This window comes from Odontesthes bonariensis, chromosome 23 (assembly GCF_027942865.1).
Source record: "Odontesthes bonariensis isolate fOdoBon6 chromosome 23, fOdoBon6.hap1, whole genome shotgun sequence".
NCBI lineage: Eukaryota > Metazoa > Chordata > Actinopteri > Atheriniformes > Atherinopsidae > Odontesthes > Odontesthes bonariensis.
The window spans coordinates 14,105,544-14,132,298 of record NC_134528.1 but is presented as its reverse complement, the minus strand read 5'-3'; the positions used below and the strand labels follow the sequence as shown (position 1 = coordinate 14,132,298).

The following is a 26,755-nucleotide window of genomic DNA, read 5'->3' as shown; positions in this document are numbered from 1 at the left end:
TATCAACCACATTTCAAGCATGTGCTTCACATCAGTGGAAGTTTAAAATGCCCAGAGGGTTCTGATGTTAATAGAAGTGTTGCATAAAAAATAAATAAATAAATGTTATGTAGCCTGTGGAGGCTAATCCACTCAAAACATGAAGTGTGAAAATGTTCCTTTTGGCTCATCAGTGGACGTGTTGATGGAGGTGGGGGGGGAAGTGAAATTGACAATATCATTGTAGGAGCACACTAAAGGGGCGACGGTCCGCTCCACTACACTGAAGTAGGGATGTCTACAGTGGAAGAAGAAGAAGGGGGAGGGTACCACTTTGTCACAGGCTGCTATGTAGATTAACCTTTCAATTAGTTGTTATCAGGTCCTCTCCATGTCTCGGCGCAAGCTTTTCAGCCTTCGATTTAAGACATCAACTCCCACGAAATCGCACGGATATGTCGCTTCACATTTATCCTTCGACGTGATAATGAAGAGGAGTATCCAAGGGGGGGAAAACTTGAAGAGGTAAACTACCAGCAAATATTTACGGTACCCTGTGCTCTCTTTTTCTATTTAGTTAGATATGTTCATCTTTGCATGAAACTTGGCGTTAATTTGTTGTTTCTCTCCGCTCGTGGCGGCAGATTCGATTAGGTTTGGGCAACATCTGGAAAAAGAACCCCGATGTATATTCTAAGGAGGCTGTGTATCATCTCCTCATATAATATAGAAAATGAGAGCGGAGCTGAAGCTGAGAAATGGGAGCTCGGAAAACTAGCGATACATAATTGAGAAGCGGTGATAAAGAGGAGCTGCTCTCCAAGCTGCCGTGTTAACTTGTATTCCCCGCTGAACATCTTTTCCCCCTCCAGGGCTCACTATTTGTCCTCATTGGGAGAGATTTGATAGTTAATGGTGATAAAGAGGTCATGCCATCATTGCACGGCGCAACACGGGACGTTAATAATTCCGCTTGCAGAGGTAGACCGAGCGGAAAACCTACTTTCAAGCTAAGCGGAACGTGTATTTATCGACCCAAAATCTAACGTCACGTAGTTCAAACGTTGAATATCATGATAATTACAGCTGCTCTCGGGGAAATATTGAAAAGGAAGGAAGAATTTTTTTTTTTTTTTTTTTTTTTTTTAAAGGGGGAAAGGCATATAGCTTGGACACATTTTGCCTGCATGAGTATTGAATTTGCTACCCAGTATTATTAAAAAATTAAACGTGTTCCACTTTAAGCCAGCCTCGGAGCCTTTGCAGGTTTTATGCAAACAAATGATAGATTTAACAAACAGCCAATTAAAGTCTAAAACGATCCAAATCACTTTCAAGTGTAACCAACTGTTTCAAGGAGGAATCTAAGTAAAGGTGGGCTGGTGTTAAACGCTTTGTAAATTAGGTTAAATATTTACCTCATATAATTACCACTCAACTATTTTATGATTGTTATTGTGTATTTGCAATGTAATAACGACTTATTGCCTCGGTTGGAGCCGTAAGTTCAGATTTTATGAGTGTTAGAGGTGAATGATATCAATTCATCACTGGAGGCACCTTAAGAGGCGGGTCAATTGAGTGAAGTGACAGATCATACAGCCAGTGCCGTGCCTCTGAGAGTGAGCTCATACATAAAGATTGACAAGTGCTTTATCAAACCAGAAATCGGATCTTGTCTTTACAGCCAATATTGAAGTTGCTTGGGAGGGCACATTAGTGTAGGTAAGGTTTAATGAGACTCCATTGGATTGTAATCAGCGTCATGTCGGATTCATGTAAACTACAACATTGTAACAAAATGGCGACTGTTTAGGTGACATCAGTAATGCTGGCAACACTGTCATTTATCAGCTCAACTCAGCGGAACACAACTCTGGGTTTGTTACGTAGTTATTACCGGTTCCTTTTTTTGCTAAACGCCTCGGTGGCGATTGTAGACGTGCCTCGAGCGTCCAAGAGCAGCTGTCAGGAAGTGAGCATTGATTATACGTGTGTCATTAAGCTCGCGCCGATCAGTTTGTCGTTGCAGACGTCGAGCTGTCAAAAGTCTCGTGCGGACAACTAACGGTTAAACTTTATCTATGATCTGTTTTTAGTGTTTTTATTCAGTTTGTGTGTGTTAAACAGACATATATTGCGGTGATATTCTGGAAAATGACGTGCTGTAGAAATAAATGTTAACTTGTACGATTTTGTTTATCTCGAAAAGAAACATGAAACCGAAAATGTCTATCCGTCGACGAGGCTGTATACTTTTCTATAAGTCAGTGGAAGTTTCCAGCTACCTGTCATAGAGTGAAAACTTGCTTTTCTTGGAAAATACTATCTATTGAATTGGACATCTGGTTTGGTGTGTGGATTATGGTGTCAGACTATGGATTAAGTCACTCTGATTTCTTTAGCAGCCATGACAGCGCCTGCATCTGTTTTTATCCATCTGTTTCTCATGTTTTAGCACATCTTAAAAGTCAAACATTCCTTTGGCTTAGCCTTTTACACCCAGTATACCATAAGCTACTTGATATGATGAGAATCGCTGTGTCTTAAAATGCACTTGTTTTTCTCTTTTCTTTTTAGATTTGCTTTGGGATTTTGATAAATTCCAGAACAGCTGATCATTACCACCGTGGAATTTACTTGTGCCAACTTTTCCTCAAGTTCACCCGGGATTGTGAAGAATTGCGTGGATGCTTTCGTGGAACATAACTTCTTGACCTTACTAAGGATGTGGATGTACCCAGTTTCCAGCTGCAGAAAGGGGGAATCTTTATGGATCACATTTTTGTGAGGCTAATTGTTCAACCATGGTAAAACTTGCAAACCCTCTCTACACGGAGTGGATTCTTGAAGCAATACAAAAAATCAAAAGGCAAAAGCAGAGGCCCTCAGAGGAAAGAATTTGTCATGCAGTGGCCACATCGCACGGACTGGACAAGAAAACCGTCCTTGAGCAGTTGGAATTAAGTGTTCATGATGGGTCTATCCTCAAGGTTACAAATAAGGGAAGCACCTCCTACAAGGACCCAGGGAATCCTGGAAGAATTGGATCAATCTTGCCTGCAAATGCACCTGTGCCATCAAAGGAATCTATATGGAATTCAGGCGATCTGCGCCATATTGATTGGAATAAAATACTTAACAGGGCTCTCGAAGGCCTGGATGATATCCATGGCTCCTCGCTAAAGAACATTGAGAGGTATCTGAGGAATCAGGACGACCTCTCAAACATTGTTGATAACCCAGCTTTCCGGCAGAGGTTGAGGCTGGCGGCTAAGCGGTCAGTTAACAACGGCAGGTTGTTAAAAAATGGCCCACGGTATAAGCTCAGCCATGGCAGTGTGGAGGGAAGGAGTTCCAGGTGTCCAAGTGCTTCCCCCTTGGTCCTGTCATCAGTGACACTCCTCCCCCATGAGCGAGACCAGGTATGCACGCCTTTGCCTCTGCATTGTCATTCCCTCACCTCTTGCTGTTTCCCTTTTCACCCTTAATCTCTCCAGTCTGTTATGCAGCAGCTGCCTTTCTAAAAATGGACATCCGCATAGTCCAAATACTACAAAACACTCGTTATTAACGTGTTATTGATTTTAGCTTTCTTACCTAGTTTAACATTCGCCACATCTTTTTTTTTGTCAAAAGTAGGGACTCACAGAGACTTTAGATGGAGCATTTTTATTATTTCATCACCAAGTAAGAGATGAAGGTTTGGGCTACCAGTGAGAGAATTTACTCAGTAGGAATTTTACAATTGTGGTGTTAATCTTTCAAAATGAAGCTTAAGAGGTCAGAAACATCGCCATCTAGAGGTCATCCCTTTAAGGCTATTTTGCTGGTAGTTTCCATAATAAGAGAGCTTGGATAATCAGAAAGTCATGCTGACAGTGTGTGGTAGGCAGTTGGCTGTGGGCTTCCCACAAGTTATGTAACTCTAGCCTAATGACCTTAAAGGATGTGGCCGGCTGTCCTGTGAGTTGCAAGCAGAATTATAATATTTTATTGGTGATTTGCAAGGGCGTGGGAATGTGTTGGGAAAGGAAGCCAGAATATACTCGACTACACGCAGCTGTTCTGACCTTTGTGCAAACTGAGATGCCCCAGAGAGGAAATAAAACCTTATAAACAAACTTGCAGGTTTCACTGATTTTGATGCTTTTGTCACCTCCGAGGTGGTTCAGAGTTTGCAGAGATTCTGTTTCTGTTACCAATGCCTGGCAATATCACACACTGCACACAAATATCAGTAATAGTGACAGCACTTTTGTAACTGCAAAGCAATTTTAAGATACTGTCAAATGTAGGAGAGTGTTTGATGGAAAATTGCTGTAATTGTGTGGCCTTAAGTGCAGTGTGCAGTCATCTAAATAGTTTGTTCAAGGCTTTTTCCATATCTTGTGAGTAAGCTTATCAAGATTACGTGCAGTCTCTCATACTTTACAGTGTGCACAAGTTTTTGCAGCTGAAGTGGTGTGCAGCATCATGCAATAGAGATGTCACTGTGCTCTTCACAAGTTTCACAGTGAATAATCAGGAAGCGACACCTTGATACTGCAGCCACAACTGTGACTGTGTCTGTGGTTACGCCAAAAGTGAAACTGAGAACTGTTTAGAGACACAGTGTCCTGCAATGCTTCTCATAGCTGAGGAAGGCCTGCTGTTTTCCATTTGGAACATTTCAACCTATTGCTCCCGGCCTGATGACATCACCTCCCTAGGTTTAACATTCACTTCAAAGGATGAGACATCTCTGCCTGCTTAGTTGTTACGGCACAACGAGAGTCTGTGTGCTGAGAATAAGAGATACTTTGAGGTTTAGAAAAAAAAAAAAAAAATCCTGTCTTGGTTTAGAGTTTATTAGATTCTGAAGAGACTCGGGCAGGAACAAAGGCGAGGAATGAGTTTTTTTGTTTTTTTTTTCCTTTATTTTTTGTCTTTCTTTCTTTTCTTTTTTTTGCTGCTGTGTTATGCAACCACTTGAGCTCACTCTCTTTCTACCAGCACTGCTCTAATAGGACCCCACCCACTCACTCAGGACAGCCTGCTCTTTTGAAGCAGCATAATTTTCTGTAATGTACTTGATTTAGATTTCCCAAGTAAATTATCAGCATCTCTTGAGCTGTGTTTGTCTCTCTGTTTTTTGCATTTTTGCCACGTGCAGACTACAAACTGCTTTTGATTTTAATCACCAGATCTAAAAAAATATTAAATCTAAATCCAATTCCTGGATCGGACTTCAGAGTTGCTAAACATCTATCAGTAGTATCACATAAGCTGAATTTCAGTTTGATCACATAATCTTGTCCTCTTGTAAAAGAAGGGAATGAATAGAAAGAAAGGAAAGTATTTATTGTTGTAAACGGCGACAAGTAAAACCTCTTAGGTAATCAAAACACTGAAGCTTCCTTGTGAAATGCCTTTGCCTGCATCATTTAGCTGTGATAATACAGAATGGCATATGATCATGGAAGAACATTTTCCTTTTATCTCAGCTGAATAAAGTCTTATTTGACCTTATTCAAGCGGATTGATATAATAGAGCAAAATGTAGTTTCATGTTCTTCCATAACTTGAAACAGTTAGGCTACCTTTAACTTCTGAGCCACAGAGTTCAATCCTACAGGTGTAGCTGCCTCACACGTCGGGCTCTTTTGTTTTCCGTTAATCACGGCTGTGTTTGTAGGTTCTAATGCCGTTGCACGCTTTCAAGTATTGACCTGGCAGGTTGGAAAATAGAGTAATCATTGATGTGGCTGTAAACGACTTCCTCTCACTATAACAACTTATTGATAAAGTGAGTAACAATGACCAAATTGCTGCTGCATCCTTGCTGCACTTCCCCTTGCGGTTCCTTTGGTTGGTGTGATGGACTGAACCGGCCTTGTGTTTGCTGGCGACTGAAACGAAAAAGAAAAAACATCTCCCATAATTCAACCAAAGACCAGCTGGAGGTCAGCATTAGTGTAGATATGAAAGATGCAAATTTGGTTTAGCTCAGGATGCCGATCGGCGTCATAGAAACCAGGAACTAATTATGGGCATCCCCAGAGTGCCATTTAAAGCTCCAGTCAGTTGTATAAGGACTTAGTGTGTAAACTGTTGATCAGGTGGGTTATTTATGGTCACACCCAGCGAGTGTTATTTTCTGTTTAGAACTTCCTCTGAGCAGTCTTTTTGCTATTCCTCTTGAGGCTTTTGTGTGTGATCTCATATTCGAAATCAACTTTATGAAAGTCATATTGCATCTGTCTGAGTTAGTCTGGTCTTGATTTCAGCCTAAAATTTGTTACGTTTTGACTGGCTGCTGTATGAAATAATGACACTCAGTCTTTCCTGCTCTCACTCTGAAGTCAGCCTCCCTTCATTCACAGTGATCAATGGGGAAATCCTCTTAAACCTTGAGCTCATATTTTACTTCTTCTGAACTCAACCATAAGCCCTTAAATGAGTGTTTGTTCTGACACTTGCAACATTTACAGTGGATCATGGCAGTAACAATGAGAACATGTTATATTATTGAGGTAATTTGATTACATGCTAGTTAATCCTTTCAGACGGGAGTGCAAGCTTTAAGAATTGGATTAAGCCCTTAAACTACGATTACCAAGATCACTTACACATTCAGATGTAATGGATAAAGGGGGGTGGATCCCAAAAGCAGTATGTCTCTGAGGATGAGATTCATTTATTATTCATTTCTAGTCTGTGAGAACTCAGCTTTTTTTTTTCATTCTCCGAGCTTCTGCTTTAAGTTATTATTTTTGTGGCTGTTTCATTAAATCCACACACTGGTTTTATCTTCTTGCCTTAACCAGCAGTATCGCTGCAGTTATCTTAAATATGGAGACAAGATGGCACATCCAAAAACCAACAGACTCTCGGGCCCCGCACGCAAAGCCTGTTAATGTCTCTTAAACTGTTTGTTTTTGTTTGTGTTCCCACTCAGCTCCGGGTCGACCCCATCCCAATATGCAGTTTCTGTCTTGGAACGAAAGAGTCAAATCGGGACAAGCGGCCAGAAGAACTGCTGTCCTGTGCAGACTGTGGAAGCAGTGGTAAGTCACCCTTCTGTGGCTTAATGTTCTCACAAGCCATAACATACTGTAAACAAGACTTAACTGTTTAAGCCACTAAATGGATGGTATGTTAGCAAAGGCTCAAAAGCAAAAGTATAGTCAATGTACGTGAGGAATAGAGGTGTGAAATATTATTAAAATCATTATTACGCTGTCAAGGATAACAGTTTGTTGTTATATCAGTATTTATATTTATGTCAGATACAGTTTGAATATATTCAAAGACCCACGAAAATACTTGATATTGTGTTAAACACTAAGAACTGTGCTCAGTTTCACTTAGCGGACAGATAAAGATAAACCCCAGTTACAAAATCTGCCAGCTTTTAATAAGGTTATAATTAAGACGGTAGCAAGGCACAGAAGTCATGGGTGTGTATCCGCCTTGTTTCAGGGAAAAAGGAAATGTAAAGATGCTGCAGCTCATTGACCAAATTCTCACTGATACAGTTAAGAGACACTGTATTAATTAGGGAATTACTAGACTGAGTGTCACAAAAGGGTTTGTCATTAGACTCTTTAACATGTATTTATGTCAACTGTGATATAAATCAAGTTAGACATCTTCATTGAGATAAGTGTAGTAATTCAACTTGAATATACCATTTAAGTCAACAGTGTCATTTCCATCTGCACAAAGTAAGGCTGCACCGCTCAGTCTTTTCAACGACACTTAGCACACAGCCTGAATAAACTTTATTGGAATTGTCAGTGTGCAAACTGACTGGTTGTTTGTGCTGATGTAACATTGTGGTCGGTCAATTGAACCATTCGGTGTCAGCTAAGTTATCTAAGCAGGGATATGGGTTAAAGCCCATTCAGTCCTGTAGTGAAAGCTAACATATTGTACAAGATTTAGAGAATATGCACAGTCTCCGTCAGCTTTGTAGGCGAACACTGCTAAGAGTGCAGTGCATCAGATTTAAAACAACTGCTACACTGCCAAAATGTTCGGGGTGAAACTCAAGCTGTGGAATTTCTGTTCCAGTTGCACAATTACAGAGATTCAATATGGTTTATTGTTTTTGCCTTGTCTGTTTGAAAAGTTCACATTTTGTTAAAAATTTGACTGTGGTGAAGTTTTTTTCTTTTTTCTTTTTCTTTTTATGAAATCTTGGCTGGTCAAGTCTTTGTATACCTCAGTATCGTTCCTGGTCACCTTAAATCACCTAATATAACAACAAATATTAAAGCTACAACAGAATAAATGTTCTAGAAAGTCATACTGATTCCTATCATACACGAATCACCCAAACCAAACCACGAAGCAGCAACCCTCAGCATTGACAAAGCAGATGTTACTTTCCTGCTCCGTATTTCTCACTTTCCGTGAAAGAATTTATTGGCAGAACAATGTTCAAACTGAGTTACTGAATGAATCCAAATAACTTGTAACCTCTTTAAGGCAAATGCTGAAATCAATCGAGCCATTTTCACTCGATGCAGATCCTGGTATAGAGCACTCCAGTTATAGCGGTACAAAGATCAGCTGTTTTCTCACCGCAGATTGTTGGCATTTCCTTTAGTGTTCTTTTGTTCCAGGCAAAACTGCCCATAAAATTACCTCTGCCATGGAGTCATTTATGTCTGAACAATTATTTTAAATGCCGTAAGGAATTGTTCTCCAGGTGACATTTTTATAGCTCAAATTTGACTAAGTAGCGTCGAGGTGGTTTTCATTAACCACTTGTAGTGTACACAAATTGTGCTCTCACTGTAAAACAGCTGTTTTACAACCATGAGAGGGAGCCGGGTGAGAGAGAAGGCAAGCTTTTACATGACTTTCATGGATCGGCTTCCATTAGAAAGAGTGCTGCTACTGTTTCTGCCTCATTAAGATCAAATTATCTGTAATTAGCGGCTCAGATGTTTAATCATACTGTTTTTAGACACAAGTCGTGGCAGTGAGAGAAACTGGCGTGGACACACAGGCCCGCCATTGTTTTGAATGATTTAATATGTTAATATTTAACTTTACAGTGTGACAAGATGGAAAACATTATCCCTAGCTTGTTTACTTAGTCAGTGCTGGTAGAAAGGTGTCATGCTAATATGTATTTTCTATTGCTTCTGAAGGGCACCCATCATGTCTGAAATTTTCCCCTGAATTAACCTCAAATGTGAAGAGATTGCGGTGGCAGTGCATTGAATGCAAAACCTGCAGCTCCTGTCGAATACAGGGAAAAAATGCAGTGAGTATAATACATGCGTCCTAACACACCATTTTCTGTGTTGTTGGCTTGAAGGTAGATCCCATTTTGTGCATCCCTGAGGATTTGATGAGATTTGTAAAGCCTCTCATGTGCACAAGTGGGCCTATTTTTCTGAAAGGCTTTAAATGACGGGGGTGTTTACATGTATGCAACTGGGACATCCCTTACACATGCCTACTGTTCGCTTTCAGGATGAGATGCTTTTCTGCGATTCATGTGATCGAGGCTTTCACATGGAATGCTGCGATCCGCCGCTTTCAAGAATGCCAAAAGGTGAGGTGTTTACACTGTCTGGCTTCCTGGTTTCCCCCTCCGCTGTCAATTCAAAGCCTTTTCTTCACATACGGCCGTTTGGGGCTGTCACTCAGCACACAGAGAAGCAGCAGTGGCTTATTAGGAGCTTTGCATGCATATCAAATTATTCCAGCATCCCCAGGGAGATTCACTATCTCTGGATTACAGTACTGACCCTACAGCGAGGCTTGTAATGATGGTGCATGTACTGTAGTGGAATATTTGGCGGGCAATTCATACAAGTCACATAGCTTGGCTCAACAAGCTGACACAAAGTCTATTTTGCGGGACAGAGAATTGACCCAGTGTTTTTCTAATGGATTTTCGCTTTGTGCTGAGTAATTGATTGTCATTGTGAGCTGGTGGGATTCTCACCAGCGCTTTGTATTAAAGGAAATGTCTCAAATGAGTGTACCGTATGTCCTCTGAATTGATGAACCCAACCAAACGGCACTCTCTGTGTTTGGACACCCTACAGGAACCTGGATCTGCCAAGTCTGCAGGCCAAAGGAGAATGGGAAAAAACTGTTGCACAAGAAGGCCGATCAGATCAAACGTCGATATGCAAAGCCAATCGGAAGGCCCAGAAATAAGCTCAAACAAAGAATGTAAGTGTGCAGTTATCTGAATATTAGCAGTTTAATTTGGTACAATAACATTGCATTCTCTGAGATAACAGCTGAGATCCAAGACCATGACAACATTGCTAAAAAGAGGCAAAATGACCTCATGGTTTCTGATCTGTACTATAAATTATATAGCTGTTAGACCAAAAAAAAAATGACTTTGTCAATGCAACTATAAATGTCGGATATAAAAGTCACAAGCATCGGTGGATTTAAAGTATGTACATACATGAGAAAACGTTCCTATTTTACAACAGGCTTTTCTATCATTGTTCCGGCAGGTGTGTAACCAGTGGTGATGGCTCCATGGTAGCACTTGGAGGAAGGGGGTCACCTGGTAGGGTTCAAAAGATTACCGTCTGTTCTACACCTTCATCTGGTCATGCTGCATCTGTGAAGGACGCCAGAGACAGATTGGCTGTTTCAGAACCCTGTTGTGCGGTCAACGCCACCCAAATCACCACCTCCCCTCCCACCACCACTACCTCCCTCACGCCCACCTCCACCCCAGCCACACTCACTGTTAACAAGAAAACCAAAGGGCTTATTGATGGGCTTTCCAAATTCTTTACTCCTTCCCCTGTGGGCCGTCGCTCGCGAGTTGTAGTCATAGAGTCGCCCGCCAGACAGTTAAGCTCTATAGACAAGGGTCCGCCCCAACTGTCCAAGCCACCAGAGCAGTTTACCTTTGCTGCTGATGCCTCCCAAAAGATAACCCCATCATCCTCTGCACTTCCTCCCTCTTCCACATTGCCAGGACTTAGCCCCCCCTCACAGGTGTCCAGCAGCTCCACCTCTGCTAACTCGCCACAGAGCTCTTCCAGCCAGTCTAGTGTTCCTTCCCTGAGTAGTCTCTGCAGCAGCAGCCAACTTAAGGGACTTTTTGACGGACTCTCTCACATTTATACTACTCAGGGAGAGTCGCGGAAAAAGAGACTACCATGCTACGCACCACCTAAGCGCATGCCCCAAAAGCAGGATTTGTCCAAAATGGGGCCCCAGTGCCTTGGAAAAAACGAGTTAAATAAAATTAGGCTACACTCCACATCTGTTGGGCTTGGCCGACCCAGAGGACACCCATTTAAGATGGTCAGTCATTTCAAACGTAACCCTTTCCTTAAAAAACACAGGACACTAGGCAGGCTGAGGTATAAAGTGAGCCCTCTGAAGGGAGCCCCCTCACCAGGAAAGGGAGACTTGACAGACGGAAGAATTAAGCCTGAGAATAATCATGGTAAGCAAGGCTCAAAATTCCAGCCAAGACCTGCGTCTCCACACCTTTAAGCTTCTTCTTTTTTTTCTTTTTTTTTCTTTTTTAAAGCTTGACAAACGCATTATTTTTTCTAAACTAGAGCTAATCTTTTCACTGAGAAGACACCCTCAACATTCTAACTGACAACTAATCCTCTTCCTAATTTGAATTTTTTTTAGTTTATTAACACAGTTTCGTTGCGTTTTGACTTGGCTGCGAAGTTTACGTGGCTTCCATCCTCTCGCCCGTTGGCTTTTTGTCATAGTGCATGGCCCACTAACTCCCTCATGTCGCTCCTTGCTCTGTCCTTGACCCTCTGCAGTAGTGTGCACATTGTGAACACTACATAGTAGAAAACTGTAGTCACATCGCGCTCTTCCTCATCCCACCCTCACCCTCAAAATCACTCTCAACCTCACTTCCAGTGGTCATTAGACACATACAACCCAGTGATTCACCCACCCGAGTGGACTCAGAGACTCTGACATAATGATTACACCTAGAAGTCCAATAACCCTTACATTTCACTGTCTTCAGGAATGAAGACAAAGTAAACACACATATTTCAAGAAAATCTAAACAATATCCTGCACAGGCACTAAGTTCTCTAGCAGCACATATCCATAAATATGCTAATGACACATCACTTCCACTTGTAATGGGTTTTTGTTTTGGTGGTTAAGTCATGGTGTTGATGTCTTTCATAAAATTACTGCCTGCTTTCCAACATCAGTTGCTTTTCATGTTGACACTCGCTCCCTTCACTGCATCTGCTTCTTAATTCATGGGAAACTGTCTTGGTGGATGACTAAGCACATGAAAGCGGTTATGCAATTAGAGTGATTTAGTTTCTCACTTCATTACATTAGGGATTTTCATATAAACATCCAAAGATGATACATTATGAAATTCCTCAGAGACCCAGCCTCAAACAGACTCAGCAGCAGTACTCACAGTATAAGCACATTTGCATAGAATGCATTTATGAGATTATCCAGCCACGGCTGCTTCAGACATGCCGATAGGCTATCTGATATGCTGATGTTGTGTTATTGTGCCTGTCACAGGCCACGATGTGGAGCTACATGTGAAGCAGGAGGCCCCGGCAGATTTCGTGGCCATGTCCAGAGACCACATCACAGAGGAGGACATTGAGACGTTCACACGGGTCCAGGAACTCGCCGCTCAGGTGAGGAAACCGGGTGAAAATATCAAACATGTGAGATAAGTTGGCAACTCTGTACTGTACTGAGTGAATTGTTACAATTTTTGAAGAAACAAAATAATCCATCCAGTTGATGTTTCACCAGCAGGGCTGCAAGTTTGTCTCATCGTAGTCTGATATCCTGTTAATATTAATCCTGCCTGATAGCGATCAGTATACTTATATTCAAGCTGTTCTACTTCTTCATAACATAGACTGCTGAGTCAATTGTCAATTGTTGATGTTTATTTTGTTAACTAGCTCTTAATAGTGCTCATGTGGCTAAGACTGATTGTGTCTGTAATTATTAACAATTATGAACAATATCATGAGAACAGATCTTTAAAACTCAGAAAATTGCGTGAGGAGACCGATATTGGTCACATGTGGTGTATACTTTATTTTCCCATGCGAATTGGGAACTACAATCTTGATAAGAGTTTGTCATGGCACAATTCGTGGACTTGTGATAAGAGACACTGTAACATTGAATTATCTGGGTCACTGACTTTAACAGTTTGCCTTTGTAAAACCTTTTCACAGAAAACTGGATCTCTGATGAGCACAGACTCCAATCGATGCCCTGCTGTAATTGAATTCGGGAAGTATGAGATCCAAACCTGGTACTCATCACCGTACCCACCTGAATATTCAAGGTAATGTTTTCTGTTTTTTCTAAGTTTTGTTTCTTCACTAGAAGGGAGGACATTCATTCGAGTTGCATTTATATCTAAGGTGGTATTATGAAACTCCCCTTCTGTCTTCACCAGATTACAAAAGCTTTATCTGTGCGAGTTCTGTCTGAAGTACATGAGAAGCAAAAACATTCTCCAGAGACACACAAAGAAGTGTGGCTGGTTCCACCCACCAGCCAATGAAATCTACAGAAAGGACAACCTTTCCGTATTTGAGGTCAGCTTTCCTTTACAGTAATAAAGCAGTAACTGTATGCCGCATGAGATCTCACCACTGAATAGGCCCTGGGAGGGAGAGGGGAAAAATTGGAACTGTTTGAGCAGTGTCCCCTTGCTCTTTTTTTTCCGTGTTTAGGTTGATGGAAATGTCAGCAAACTCTTCTGCCAAAACCTCTGCCTCTTAGCCAAGCTTTTCCTGGATCACAAGACCTTGTATTATGATGTGGAGCCTTTCCTCTTCTACATACTTACAAAGAATGATGAGAAAGGCTGTCATCTTGTGGGCTATTTCTCCAAGGTATGAATTACAGAGTGATTTTATGGGAAACGAAGGAATACCACACATCATTTTTGAACGATGACTCTGATACAAAAAGACCTCACTGTAATTTGTCAGTTTTTGCAACACAGATTGAACTTATATTCGCAAAGATGCCTGAAAGATGAGTTGATTCATTTGGTTAGTCAAGCGAAAAATGAAGAAAAAGAAAAATGTCGGATCTGGCACCTCACACGTGGGAATTTGAATCTTTTCTATTCATTTTGCATTTGTTAAACAAGCACATATCACAATGTTCTGACTAACAGTCTCATTTATCAGCAGATTAACTGATAATCGCAGTTATTGTTAACCACAGCCCTAATTCTCAGACAATGATAGTTTGAAAGTGAAAGTCAGTGTGTGTGTGGTGTGCATGTGCACAGCTTAAGACAAGGACAATGGCAGGTGCAGTAAATTGCGAGCTTCAGCAGAGCTCTGACATACTTGATCTGTTTCTCCTTCCCTCAGGAAAAGCTTTGCCAGCAGAAGTACAATGTCTCCTGCATAATGATCATGCCTCAGTACCAAAGGCAAGGATTTGGAAGGTTCCTCATTGATTTCAGTAAGTTCCTTAATGCTTTTTTAGACCATCAAAATTGCCCTTTTTCATCAGTCTTCGCAAACAATTCCAGATTAAGGGGTGGATTTGTAGCTTGTGGCAAGGTGCTGTTATTCTGTTAAGGCATTGAAGGAGTCTAATCAAGAACATTCATGAACCACAATCAAAGATGATTAGGAGTGAGAAACATAACATTCTGGCCGCCTGCATTATATGATGGCGAGCAGTATTTTGCCTAAGCATTGCCTAAAGAATTTTCCAATAGAAAATGCCCCCTGATCTGTCTCCTTGACTTATGATAAGGCAGAGATGCTGCTTTTATGTTTTAGTGTAATAAATGCAGCACATCCAATATTTATAGCTTTGTGGTCCACATAAGAAAACAGTTGCTGTTTTGAGTGGATTTCTGTGTTTAGTTAGGCAGGTTTCTTTGTCATCATAGGCGTTTTTTATTATTTTCAAGAGTTGTCTCTTTGTCGACTTTGTGTGCATGGGGAAGACAAGGAGGAAAGTGAGCCCAGGGAGGGCGGGCAGTAATGGAGCATTTGATTTCCTGTTCACTTTGGGAGCCATTGAGGCAGAGATGCGAGAGGATCTGTGATTTTGAGAGTGTGCTGATAACAAAGACAGGGATTAAGGGAGATTGAGCACAGCTGAGTTCTGAGCTCTTTGAAGGCTTTATTGGAAAATGTAGCTTTGGAGCTGGAAGTTGTTTAAATTAAGATTTTCTGTTATATTGGATTGTATTAGAGAAACACTTTGTCTCAGGCAGCCCTGAGAGCACATAATTAGTATATGTGACTGTGTGTTGGGGGTAAAAAAAAGTTCCCTTTCAAATCATAATTAAAATAACTCAAAGTAGCTCTTTGGTTTGATTTATGACTGAAAAACAAAAAAAGCATTTTCATTTAATGTACTTTAATATTCATTGCTACGTGTTTGTTATCAGAGGCTCATTTTCTTAGCCTTGGTAATGAATATTGTCATGATTAGTGGAATATTATGTGTTCACTGTTTGGTGATTAGATTTGCTTGTTTGGTTCATGGAATTGGGTGCACATTAAGGAATTAATTAATTTCATGCCACTCATAATGGATGACCCTTGACTGGACTGCCATAAAACTAATTATACTTGCATACATATTAGTATTAGGGCTTTTTTTTTCTTGTTCGTTATCTCTCCTAAGTGCAATATTCTGCGAGCGGTGAGATCCAGCTGCTTCTCTTTTTCCCTGTCACTTTGTTTTCTCGTTGCTCCCCTCTTTCAACCTCTTTTGTTGCCCTTGCCAGCATGTATCATAGTTTCTGACAGAGGTTGAAGGAGTGGAAATCTGATTGCCTTTCCTCCCTTTACACTATTTGAAGGTGAACCCCAACCATGGCTCAGTGTCATATCTTGACACGAGTATCTAAGGGGCTGAATTGCAATCTGAAATAAACCAGCGGCAGCCTGTAGCTCGACTAAAGCATTTTTTTGTTTTTGTTTTATTTGTGTCTTTTTAGGTTACCTTCTCACTAGGCAAGAAAGACAAGCTGGCTCCCCGGAGAAGCCGCTGTCAGATCTGGGTCGCTTATCCTACCTGGCGTATTGGAAAAGTGTCATACTGGTGCACCTTTATAAGCACCCAGATAAACACATCAGTGTTAAAGGAATAAGCAGGGCCACTGGGATGTGTCCACACGACATCGCCACTACTCTCCAGCAGCTCGGCATGATTGACAGACAGGATGGCAGGTCAGTTCCTGAGCCACGGTCTCCTTCAGCCAGCGCTGTCGCTACTGTGTGCTGTGTGACTTATCCAGGCCAGCAAGTATTTTTAACTGCATATCCATTAATGCTGCTGAATATTGACAGAAGTAAGTCAGGTTAAGTACCCCTGAGGACATGGAGCACCTGTGGTCCCAAAGAGCCTGTCTTTGTACTTGTATTTAAGCACCCTCTCTCTACGTTTGCTAGTGCTACCATCTGCTGTAATGTACTGTTAGCTGATGTGCTCTTCCCTCTGTGTCATAGGATTGTATTAATCAGAAGAGAGCGATTGATCCAGAGGCATATGGAGAGGCTGAGAGCTAACCCGCGTCAGAATGAGGTAGACCCAAATGCCTTGCGCTGGACACCATCCACAACTCTGAACGCCGTCCTGTCTGAGGAGGAGAGGGAGGCAGAGATGGATGTAGGTTTCTTTGTTCAAGAGACATTAGTTGTTTGTTTACAGCTGCCTGAAACGCTGTTTGTGGATGTTTGTTTGATTAGCTGGGGAGTTCAAATAGAGGCCATTAATGGGAAAGGCATTCTCCCTGTCAGCAGGCATCTAATGTTGTGCAAAATTGCCCTAAATCAGTTTCACTACATAATTGATAGTACTGAATATTCCATGAAATGCAATCTTACCACGGTTGTTTAACAGAAATGTTTCCATCATGATGGGCGGACATCCAATCAGGGCAATGCTCATATTATCTGGAGAAACCTGCAGTGATTCATTTGTCATGATGTTAATTCCAATCTCTTGTTTTCCCATTAGCCTCATTGCTCAGATGTTCTATCCACACGTGCTCCTTTCCCAGAGATAATGTGTCTTGTCTGTTTAATTACCAGGCTGAGCGGCTGAAGGAGCAGGCCAGTTGCTGGGAGCAGGAGGAGAGAGAGGGCCACATGATGACTCACGGTGGCAGGCAACCTCTCACAAAGGTCCACTGCAAGATACCCTACAGGACCTACGAACGCCGCCCTGCGCCTCCCTGGACCAGGCGCATCCAGCAGTCGGAGCCTGTGAGTGATGACGAAGCTGATGATGACGATGATGACGACTCCGATGGCTCACCACCCATCCTGACAAAAGCCCATGCCATGCTCGCAGCCAAAAGAAAGGTGACTTTTAGCTATTGTTGATGTGAATCATGCTCCCTCTGCGCCACAGGTCCCTGATGCGATCGTCACATTGATAGTCTACACTTCTAAGATGAAGTGGAACTGCATGTATATTTAGACACTTTTACCTCATGAAAGACCATGTTGTTTACTTGAGTGAGATGGAAAGGTTTGATAAATATTCATAAATTGAGGAAAGAGTTCAGTGACTTCCTCCCGTCATCTGGAGCCTCCCTGTGTGCCTGCAGCAGTAGATAATAGATTGTGTTTTCACTGGCGGTGTCGAGACTGTGCTGGCTGAACCTTGTACTATTGTCAGTGGTCATGGTTAATTTACCGCCCTCCTCTGTGCTTCTCACATCTGTTCTGTCTATATGGCACTGCCCCCTTGTGCTGGAGATAATATTACAGCTGGCTACATGATGTCAGAGAGACCTTTAAAAGAAGAGCAGTATGGAAACCATAAAAAATGACACTGGCTGTTGGAGTTTATTTAGTGCGTTAGCTACAGTATTGATTTCACATTCTCCTCTTGAAGGATTTTAGAGACGAGAGCGGTAGAGTCGTAGGCAGCTGATGGGAAATAACTGGAGAATGTAAAATACAGACTGTGGTCTCTGCTTACTCTGCCTTTCTCATTTGTGGTTTTCCACAGCATGCTCCATTGCCGAAACATTTAGTCTTGCCGTGTGGTTTAAACATTTATCACAGAAACCTGAATGAGTTCCTCTTATATCCTCATGGAGATTATCCACCTAGTGCCCCAGTTTTCAGTCTTAACATATTTACTCGCCTGTGAGGGCGGTTTTACTTTGTTTTCATTGGTTCTTCTTCTTATATTTGCTTTTCAGAGAACCATTGTTCTCAAGAAAAGAGGGCGTAAAAGGAAGCGAATAAACAGCAGCGTAACAACAGAAACCATTTCTGAGACGACAGAGGTGCTGAACGAGCCATTCGACAACTCAGAGGATGAACGTCCAATGCCCCTGCTGGAGCGCACCTCCAGAATGGGTGAGATGGAGGAAGATGAGGAGGAGGTGGAGGAGGCACGACAAGACAAAACACCAATGAAACGCCGGAGAGGTCGCCCAAGGCTGGAAAAAAATGCACAGAAAGACAATCTTCATCACTGGGATGAAGGTATTTGCATTTGTTGGAAATTCCCTATTTATGCTTGTTAGTTTTAGATTACATTAAAAAAAAAAATGTTCTACAGTAGTTTTTGTACCTTCATGGCAAAAGAGTGATCTTTTTTTTCTTTTTATCTGCAGGAGCTGACATTTTATCCAAGAGACCTAGCAGACCCCGTCCAGTGAAACGGAAAAAAGGCTGGCCCAAAGGAGTGAAACGTGGTCCTCCTAAATGGAGGCTAAAAAACGAACGAAAGATGGGCTTTAAGTTAAACCTGTACACTCCCCCTGAAACACCGATGGAGGCAGAACAGCACCATATTCAGACGGAGGAAGCAAAAGCTGAACCTGACCAGGATATTGTGAGTGCAGATGAGGGCAGCAAAGCAGGCAGATGCTTGGGTAGTCCAGATATAACGCAAGAGGGGCTCCACTCTGAGCCCTTTAGCCCGGTTGACCATGGCTCCCAGAAGTCGAGCTCCCCTGAGGGATCACCAGTGATTTCTCCGGTATGCTCACCTGCTGCCTCTGTTGAAGCTGTCTCCCCGAGGCCTGTGGGCAGAGGTGGCTCCCCAGAACCATGTGAGGATGACCAGCAAGAGAGTGGACATCAGCAAGACTCACCAGCCAAGGATATTGAGCACGGCACCGAGGGGGCTGTATCACTGGAGAATGACAATGAAGAAGATTTTGAGGAGGAGCAGAGAGCTCAGATAGAGGATCGCGATGCAGATGATGAAGATAGTCACAGAAAGACGGCAGGACCCGAGAGTATAGAAGTGTTGGAACAGAGTTCGAAAGACATACCAAAATGCTCACAACCTTTTTTAGATCCAAAAGAAGACAATGGCTCTGACTTGAGTCTGCAGGTTTCTAAAGTATTGAGCAGTGAGGAGGAACCAGCTGCTGCTGCTGCAAACAACCAGGATGAAACGACAGAAACAGAAGTGGCAGCAGCTCCACCTGAAGCACTACCAGTCGCTTCAATAGCAGCCGTAGACTCTGACAATCCTGCGGACTCTGAGTCAGAGGAGGAATGCACATCCAGTCCTTGCCCGACTCACCCACCTCTTCCACCTGCAGGGAGGTCAACACTCAGTCCTGTGCTGAGAGAGGATCCTCCAGTCTGTACAGAGATTGACTCAGAAACAGCCCAAGCTGTTCAGTCCCTGACGCAACAAACCGAGGGAGATAATGTTTTTCAGGACTGTGTGGAGAGCCAGGAGCCCTGCAGGAATCTGCAGACTTTTACCCACGTGGCTCAAAGCCCCCAGCTCACCTCACTGGATGATTGCCCCCAGTCAGACCACAGCAGCCCCCTTTCCTCCGCACAGTCCCATCCCAGCCAGTCGGTACGCTCTGTTAGCAGCCCAGCTGTCTCCATTCTTGAGAGCGGCTACACTCAGATCAGCCCTGACCACAGCGCCATCTCAGTGCCCTCGCTCCACAACATGGAGACAAGCCCCATGATGGATGTGCCGTCTGTGTCGGATCACTCCCAGCAAGTGGTGGACAGTGGCTTCAGCGATCTGGGCAGTATCGAGAGTACCACGGAGAACTACGAGAACCCCAGCAGCTACGACTCCACCATGGGGGGTAGCATCTGTGGGGCAGGCCCCTCCCAGAACAGCTGCTCATATGGCACTATCCCCCCCAGTGGTCTGCCCCAGAGCAGCTGTGCTGTGAGCCAACAAATGGCTGCGGTTAACCCTGGCAGCTGTGGGATGATTCAGCAGAACAGCCTGAGCTCGCCACCGCACTGCAACGTCAAGTCGCCACAGGGCTGCGTGGTGGTGGAGAGGCCTCCCAGCAACAGCCAGCACAACCAGCACAGCCAACACAGCCAGCGCAGCCAGCACAGCCAACACAGTCAACACAACTCCCACAGCAGGCACGGCCCACACAATCAGCACAGCCAACACAATCAGCATGGTCCACACAATCAGCTAGCCCAGCATAGTCAACACAATCCCCACAACCAGCATAGTCTCCACCACAATCACCACCTGCAGCACAATCAGCTCAGCCAGCACAATCAGCATGTTCAGCATAGCCTTCACAATCAACACAGTCAGCACAGCCAGCAGCAGCCCATGGCACAGTGCGCCATACCCACCAATTTCACCACCACCATGCAACTGGCAGACATTCCTGAGTCTGGCAACCCCAACTTTGCCCTCTATGAGAGGATCAACCACCAGGGAGAGTACGGCACCGGGCACTACTCTCAGTCATCAGGTCTCAGTCTGGCCAAACTGCAGCAGTTCACAAACACGTTCATCGACCACCCTCGCTCGCTCCCTTTCAACCACACGGCTTCACACCCCATCACATCTTATGCAAACACCCCTTCGCTGTCATCACAGCACTCTAGCCTGGTATCTTTGTCCCAGACCCCACATAGAGTCCCCAACCCCCAGGTGCAGGCCACCATGACCCCACCCCCAAATCTGAGCTCGCCACCACCCATGATGCTCCAGCGCAACGTGGGCATCCCACCCTCGCAGCGCATCCAACCCCAGATGACGTCTAAGAATCACATCTCTGCACGCTCCAAGTCAGCCCCGCTGTCGCACCACCACCAGCAGCAGATGTATGCCCGACCGCCGCAGACTGTTGCCATGCAGGCACCATCCAGGACGCTGGCCGCCATGCCGCGCATGAACATGAGCATGAACATCATGCCGGCACCAGGCTACAATGTCAACTCCATGAACATGCCCTCCCTCAACGCCATGAACGGCTACAGCATGAGCCAGCCCATGATGAACAGTGGCTACCATGGCAACCATGCCTATATGAACCAGTCACCCCAGTACTCTATGCAGATGGGCATGATGGGAACACAGCCATACCCCCAGCAGCCCATGCAGGCTCCACCACATGGCAACATGGTGTACTCTCCAGCTGGTCACCATGGTTACATGAACACAGGCATGTCCAAGCAGTCCCTGAAAGGGCCTTTCATCAGGCGGTAACTCTCCGCAGGACTGAGCTGGTCCGTCTCACGTGCATTTGGCTGTTTTAAAGATGCACTGATCTGGCCTTGTTCTCTCTTTTTTTTTTCATTATCCTTTTTGTCACGTTTCTTTCTTAAAAACCAGCAGCAGCACTTGGAAAGAATGCAAAATTTTTTCATCGGTGAGTCAACTTCAAAGCTAACGTTAAAACGTATTTTTGTCCTCCAGATGGGAAGCCTTACATCATTACGATGAAAATCTATTTAATTCATGTTAGCGTCTCTGATGTGTCTTTAGCCGGGCGGGTTCAGAGCTCAGACGTAGAGAATTCATCAGTGGTCTTGCAGTTGTGTAGCAGCCTCAAATGAAGCCATTTAATGTGCCTGCTACAAGTGCAGATAGTGGCTGTTTGAACCTGTTCAGTGTACCTGTCTAACAGTGCTGACAATTAGTTTGTACTATAATCATGCCTTTGTATATTTAAATTATTGTACTTATTTTGTAAAGTGACAAAAGCATGCTTCAGTCTCTGTTAGTGACAGTGCATTGAGTAGTACTGTACAAGTGTTGTGCTTAATAGCAAGCCATTTTAAAAATATCTGGCCTTTATTAGGTTTCCCTCCACAGGGAGAAAGATGAAACTATATTTTGTTAAATCTAATAATGTAAAAAAAAAATGTAAACTTAGTCCTGTTTTCTGTTTGGTTTGAGAGGTTTTATTGCGATGTATGTATAATTCTGAAGTCTTTTTGTAACAGATCTCCTTGAGGCAGCTTTCTGTTTAATAAAACAGACTGATTTCTGTCGAAATAACAAAGCATATCTCAGTGTTTGTACCCTGAAAATTCTAAAACATTTCAAAGTGTCCAGAAGTGTGGCAGAATTTAAAAAAAGAAAAAAAACTAAATGATTATAACGATGAATAACAAATAAAGAAGATATAAATTTAGTCCAAAGTCGATATTTTACATAATGCCTTTAAAGCTACGTTTTCATTCCATCTGTAGATTTGTTTTCTATCTTTATAAAATGTTGGATTTATATTTTACTGAAGTGTAGAGCCTGTGAATAGACCAAACTAAGCTAATGGATTGCATGTAAAACGCAACTTGTACTTGTGTTTTTGTTAATATTGCTCTTTTTGTAGCCTTTGTACCTGTACAGAGTTGCTGGTAAGAACAGGAGGGAAATACCTGGCTATGTGCACACAAATCGGACAGAATGACATTCTTGTATTTATGACTTTTCTCCTTTTGTCAGTCACTTAAAATGCTGTACATTTTAGCATAAGAATAAATTATGATTGACCATGTACTTGATTGTTCTCCTTTGATTTGAAGCCTTTGCCGGTCTGAGGCCTGCCGTAGGTATCACCCAGAGAGAAAAGTACCGTGAAAGGAAAAGTGTTGGACTCGATTTAGCTTTGATTTTTGTTGCTTCTAAACTCTTAAAGTGTCATGGTTGTATCTGGAAAAGTTTCAAGATGGCAGAAACAAATGGAGCAGGTGAGCCTTGCTCTCAGGGTGAATAGGGATACAAAGTGGCTGAACTGTCCAAATGCAACATCATTTTAATTGTTAGTATTTAGTGCCCTATGAAACACCTACAACTTACTCTGTTGAACTTGACAATGAACTTGTTAAAACGATTTGAAACTACACTTGAGTTTGTATTGAGATCAGAGACTTGAAGTAGTTCACGATATAACAAAGAGTTCAATCAGCACTGCTCCGACAAGCTTTTCCTTTTCTCCACAAGCTGCTGGTCCAGCTCTCTCAGCTGCTTCAGGAAGCCGAAGTTGGGGATGATGCGCCTGTGATTTTTGACGTGCTCAATGGCGTCCACAAGCGTCATGTTCTCGCAGATCATGAGGTAGGCGAGGAAAAGAGTGGCAGATCGACTCCTTCCCATCACGCAGTGCACCAGCAGCTTATCTGGAAATACACAAAGAGTTGTTTTGCCTTTTAACCCAAACCAAAACGACATCACATTCTCTTCTGTGAATTCTCAAACTGTCTCACTCTGAGGATTGCTGAGGGTCTCCTGAATAAACTGGGCAGCAGAGGAGAAATACTGGCTGAGGTCAAAGGTTGTGACGTCTTCTGCTACCACACCATAATAAACTACATCCATGTCACTGTAGTAACCAGCTCCAGTGTCCACGCTGTTCCATGTCCCCTCTGCTGCATTCAAGATGTGCGTAATCCCCAACTTCTTCAGGTTCAATTTGTCCTTTGCAGTCTGCCTGCAAGAAGCCAGTGTGAATGTCCTGTTAATCCCCCTATTATTTTTACAAGTGTAGTCATTTGAGCACTTTTCTTACTTACTCGTCCCCAATGTAGACATTAGGCCAGACTTCATTGACGTGAGTGTAAGCCACACTCCCTCGGTTGAGGATTTTCTCCAACTCATAGCACACAGGTGTGACATAATCATCCTCTGGACTGGATTCTTCTGCTGCTTTTCTAACATTTATCGTTGTGCCGGTCTTCCACTTGTCAGAAGCCATTTTCCCTTTGTGGCTGCCTTTCACACATGATATATCTGCTAGAGGAGGAAAAAGAAATTTCCCTCTCTCCTTCAATAGTCATGAAAAGACACGCTTTTTATCTCTGTTTTTAACATGCATCTTTTACGCAACTCACCATGACATCGAGGTCCTTCGTTGTCTTTGTCCAGAATTTGGTTTTCATCATTCTGGCAGCTTGTTGTGAAGGCAGAACATGGTAAGGTTTAGTTATGGCAGGCTCAAGTCAGGGCACGGATTGTATAACCGCCTCTGTGACGGGCATCAGATCCAGAGGATATTTTTAGGGCTGTGATGTGGCGAGCCCCTGACCTTAGCTGCCATGTTCTCTGCCTGTGGGGAAAACTTCCAACCAGCCAGTCCCTGCCATCCAAGTCTAAACACACAACTTTAATCTCTGCTGCCAGCAGGAAGCTGGGCTTATCCAAACTTTGCATTTGCCAAAGGATACCCATATTCACTGGAGTGAACAGGGCACTCTGAGCTTTTGCTCACTTGTGTGAGCGACTCCTTGAAATTGTGTCAGTCTCTCTTAGCTTCTTTGCATATCTTCAGACGCTGGGAGAAACCGTGTAAGCGCAGCCTCACAACACCCGTTAAGTATGTTCTGCATCTTCTGGAGCTTCCGGGGGCCAGAGAAGTGAAATGTGTCAGACTGTTAGACAGATGTGGCTTTTCACAGGATGGCATTTGCCTTTGATTCCCCATTATATGATATGCATGGTCCATTCAGAGATCTGAATGTGAGCCCCAAAAGTGAGAGCGTGATGATGACTGTACTGCAGAGTGGCTGGATGAAGCTGCTAACATGTCAGACTGAGTTTTCACACCATCGGGCTCCTTTATTTTTCCCTCATATCTTCATACTCTGCCATCATTCATTCTGACAGTGAAGTCATTAAACCTGTGATATCCAATTCCTTTTATTTTGACAGCATCTTTCTCCCACTGATCTCTTGAGAGCATTTCTTATTAAGATAGCTTCAGCGTTTCATCTCTTTTCAAAGTCTGACCTGAATCTGTACACTCGCTCAGAACCATGCTGGCATATTTTTGTCATTTCATATCAAGCCTTTTTAGACGCATCACAGTTTTAGCCGTACGTCACCAGATTGCAGCAGTTAAAACACTGTGTTTTGAGAAATGTGAATAAGTAAGTGGAGCATTGTTTATTTATAGGAATACGCTGTCTTCGTGTTGCTCAAATGCAGCAGGGGTCTTGGCAGTTGATGTTTATTGTGCTGCGTTTTAGACACAAGCTTAACGGATCATACCAGTGTTCCATCATATTTTAGCTTCATTTTATATTTACTATGTATTTTTGCTGTTTTCAAATGCATGTTGCACTCAGGTTTTTTGCTCTTTCTATTTGTCAAACATTCAGGAAAGCTCACCACATTTCAAGATGTTTTCGCTGCTCGGCTGATATGAATTCTTTTTGAGGACTGAGAGGAACATCTTTAATTGAGCTGTAAGCAGAGAATTTATGAAAGTAACTAAACTAAATCGGTACAGTAAGAATATTTAGAAAATCATGCCTGAGGTCACCGGACAACAGCAACACAAGGTTTTCAAATAGCTAAAAAAAACATAATACACATATTAAATGATTCAATTTTAGGCCCACATTTTGATCATTTAAAATAATTCCTTGATCAAACATTAACAGAAATAAGAGTTGCTTCTTTTCTTTTTTTTCGGTGTTCAAATGACCTTTTCAGTTTTTTACAATAAGAGTGAAAACAGCGAGTTGAGAGAATCCGAAATGCTGATACTAAAACACGTAAAACCTCCACATGCAGTTCTCAAATATCCCAATTAACATCACTGTTTTACAGCAGCAATACCAGTTACAAATGATATTGTCAAATCATTAGACAGTGAACAGCACTGTGTAGCTTTACTTGTTTACTTGTATACTAGATCACAGATATCCTTCACAAAGACTCTGCTCTATAGGCCGCAGTGTAATGGCTCTGAATCGGTTTTAGAAAATTGACTCGATGCTGTTACTGTAGAGAACTACACATCAGCCTCTCTCACAGTTAACACGAGTTTTCCACAAAAATCTATTTCTGCACCCATTTTATTCTGTTTTCATAAATGAGTTAGAACATGCACTTATTCCAGCCAATTCATATGCTGATGGCACAATCACAGTGGCACCTTCTTTGAATCAAGCTGCAGAGCTCCTGCAGGAAGCTTTTCAGTCACTGGAGCTCTAACTGTTGAACTTAAAACTAGTCCTACATTACATCACTCATTCCCACCATAAGGCAGCTGATCCTATCTTCTGACACTAGATGGTGTATGTATAGAATAAGTCACTTCTTATAAATATCAAGGCATATAGCCTGAAGAAAGGCGATCTTTTAATGTCCATCTAGACAATCTGTTAAAATAGATGAGAACTGGTCTTTTTTCCCCCTCTCTCTTTGTTAACAAAACTGCTTTCCTTTAGCAGCCAGAAAGAAAACTGTGCAACATTCTTTTCTCCCTTTGTTAAATCATGACGATGTATGATTTGTATGCCTGCATCTTCCTTCTTTTTTTAAAGAAAAAACTCTGCATATCTTGCTGGATTACCCTTTGTGGTAAATGCAGGCTTAATCAGCCACCGTTCCGCCTTGTATTACTCTTTATGATGGTCTTCGTTAAAAACAAATTGCACATGTTGCTGTTTATTGCAGAGACATTGTTCAGTAAATGACCTACTTACATTTCCAGCTTTCTATCGGATCATACCAATCAACATCTACTAGAGTTATTATAAGTGCTCCGTAGGTGCATTCAGAACTGGCTGGGTCAAATGGCTTTCTCCTTTTATGCTCC

At 42.7% G+C, this 26,755-nt stretch overlaps 2 protein-coding genes across 9 annotated transcripts; one reads left to right on the top strand and one right to left on the bottom strand.

Annotated features, from left to right (window-relative positions):
- The first annotated feature begins 241 nt into the window (after positions 1-241).
- kat6b (K(lysine) acetyltransferase 6B) lies at positions 242-22,710 on the top strand. 7 transcript variants are annotated; one of them, XM_075457168.1, is made up of 17 exons: positions 242-504; positions 2,560-3,404; positions 6,920-7,028; positions 9,126-9,241; positions 9,454-9,535; positions 10,035-10,164; positions 10,464-11,416; positions 12,502-12,623; positions 13,182-13,294; positions 13,409-13,550; positions 13,689-13,850; positions 14,343-14,436; positions 15,938-16,169; positions 16,449-16,608; positions 17,034-17,306; positions 18,158-18,446; positions 18,578-22,710. In XM_075457168.1, the coding sequence occupies exons 2-17, from the start codon at positions 2,787-2,789 to the stop codon at positions 21,412-21,414; spliced, it is 6,432 nt and encodes a 2,143-aa protein (XP_075313283.1). In that variant the 5' UTR covers positions 242-504; positions 2,560-2,786; the 3' UTR covers positions 21,415-22,710. The 7 variants fall into 7 exon arrangements, with proteins under 7 accessions (XP_075313283.1, XP_075313285.1, XP_075313289.1 ...); XM_075457170.1 differs by having other exon boundaries at positions 242-528; XM_075457174.1 differs by having other exon boundaries at positions 245-504; positions 10,464-10,519.
- LOC142373778 (dual specificity phosphatase 29-like) lies at positions 22,090-24,176 on the bottom strand. Of its 2 annotated transcripts, none has more exons than XM_075457178.1 (4): positions 24,042-24,176; positions 23,724-23,943; positions 23,418-23,641; positions 22,090-23,330 (listed from the first exon to the last, which is right to left on the bottom strand). In XM_075457178.1, the coding sequence occupies exons 2-4, from the start codon at positions 23,903-23,905 to the stop codon at positions 23,116-23,118; spliced, it is 621 nt and encodes a 206-aa protein (XP_075313293.1). In that variant the 5' UTR covers positions 23,906-23,943; positions 24,042-24,176; the 3' UTR covers positions 22,090-23,115. The 2 variants fall into 2 exon arrangements, with proteins under 2 accessions (XP_075313293.1, XP_075313294.1); XM_075457179.1 differs by having other exon boundaries at positions 23,724-23,940.
- Positions 24,177-26,755: the final 2,579 nt, after the last annotated feature.

Coding starts and splice junctions, on each gene's coding strand:
- kat6b (XM_075457168.1), top strand. CDS start 2,787: ATGGTAAAACTTGCAAACCCTCTCTACACGGAGTGGATTCTTGAAGCA. Junction 7,029..9,125: donor TGCAGACTGTGGAAGCAGTG/GTAAGTCACCCT, acceptor TTGCTTCTGAAG/GGCACCCATCATGTCTGAAA. Junction 17,307..18,157: donor TGCTCGCAGCCAAAAGAAAG/GTGACTTTTAGC, acceptor TTTGCTTTTCAG/AGAACCATTGTTCTCAAGAA.
- LOC142373778 (XM_075457178.1), bottom strand. CDS start 23,905: ATGGCTTCTGACAAGTGGAAGACCGGCACAACGATAAATGTTAGAAAA. Junction 23,642..23,723: donor AATGTCTACATTGGGGACGA/GTAAGTAAGAAA, acceptor GGCTTCTTGCAG/GCAGACTGCAAAGGACAAAT. Junction 23,331..23,417: donor GACCCTCAGCAATCCTCAGA/GTGAGACAGTTT, acceptor GTGTATTTCCAG/ATAAGCTGCTGGTGCACTGC.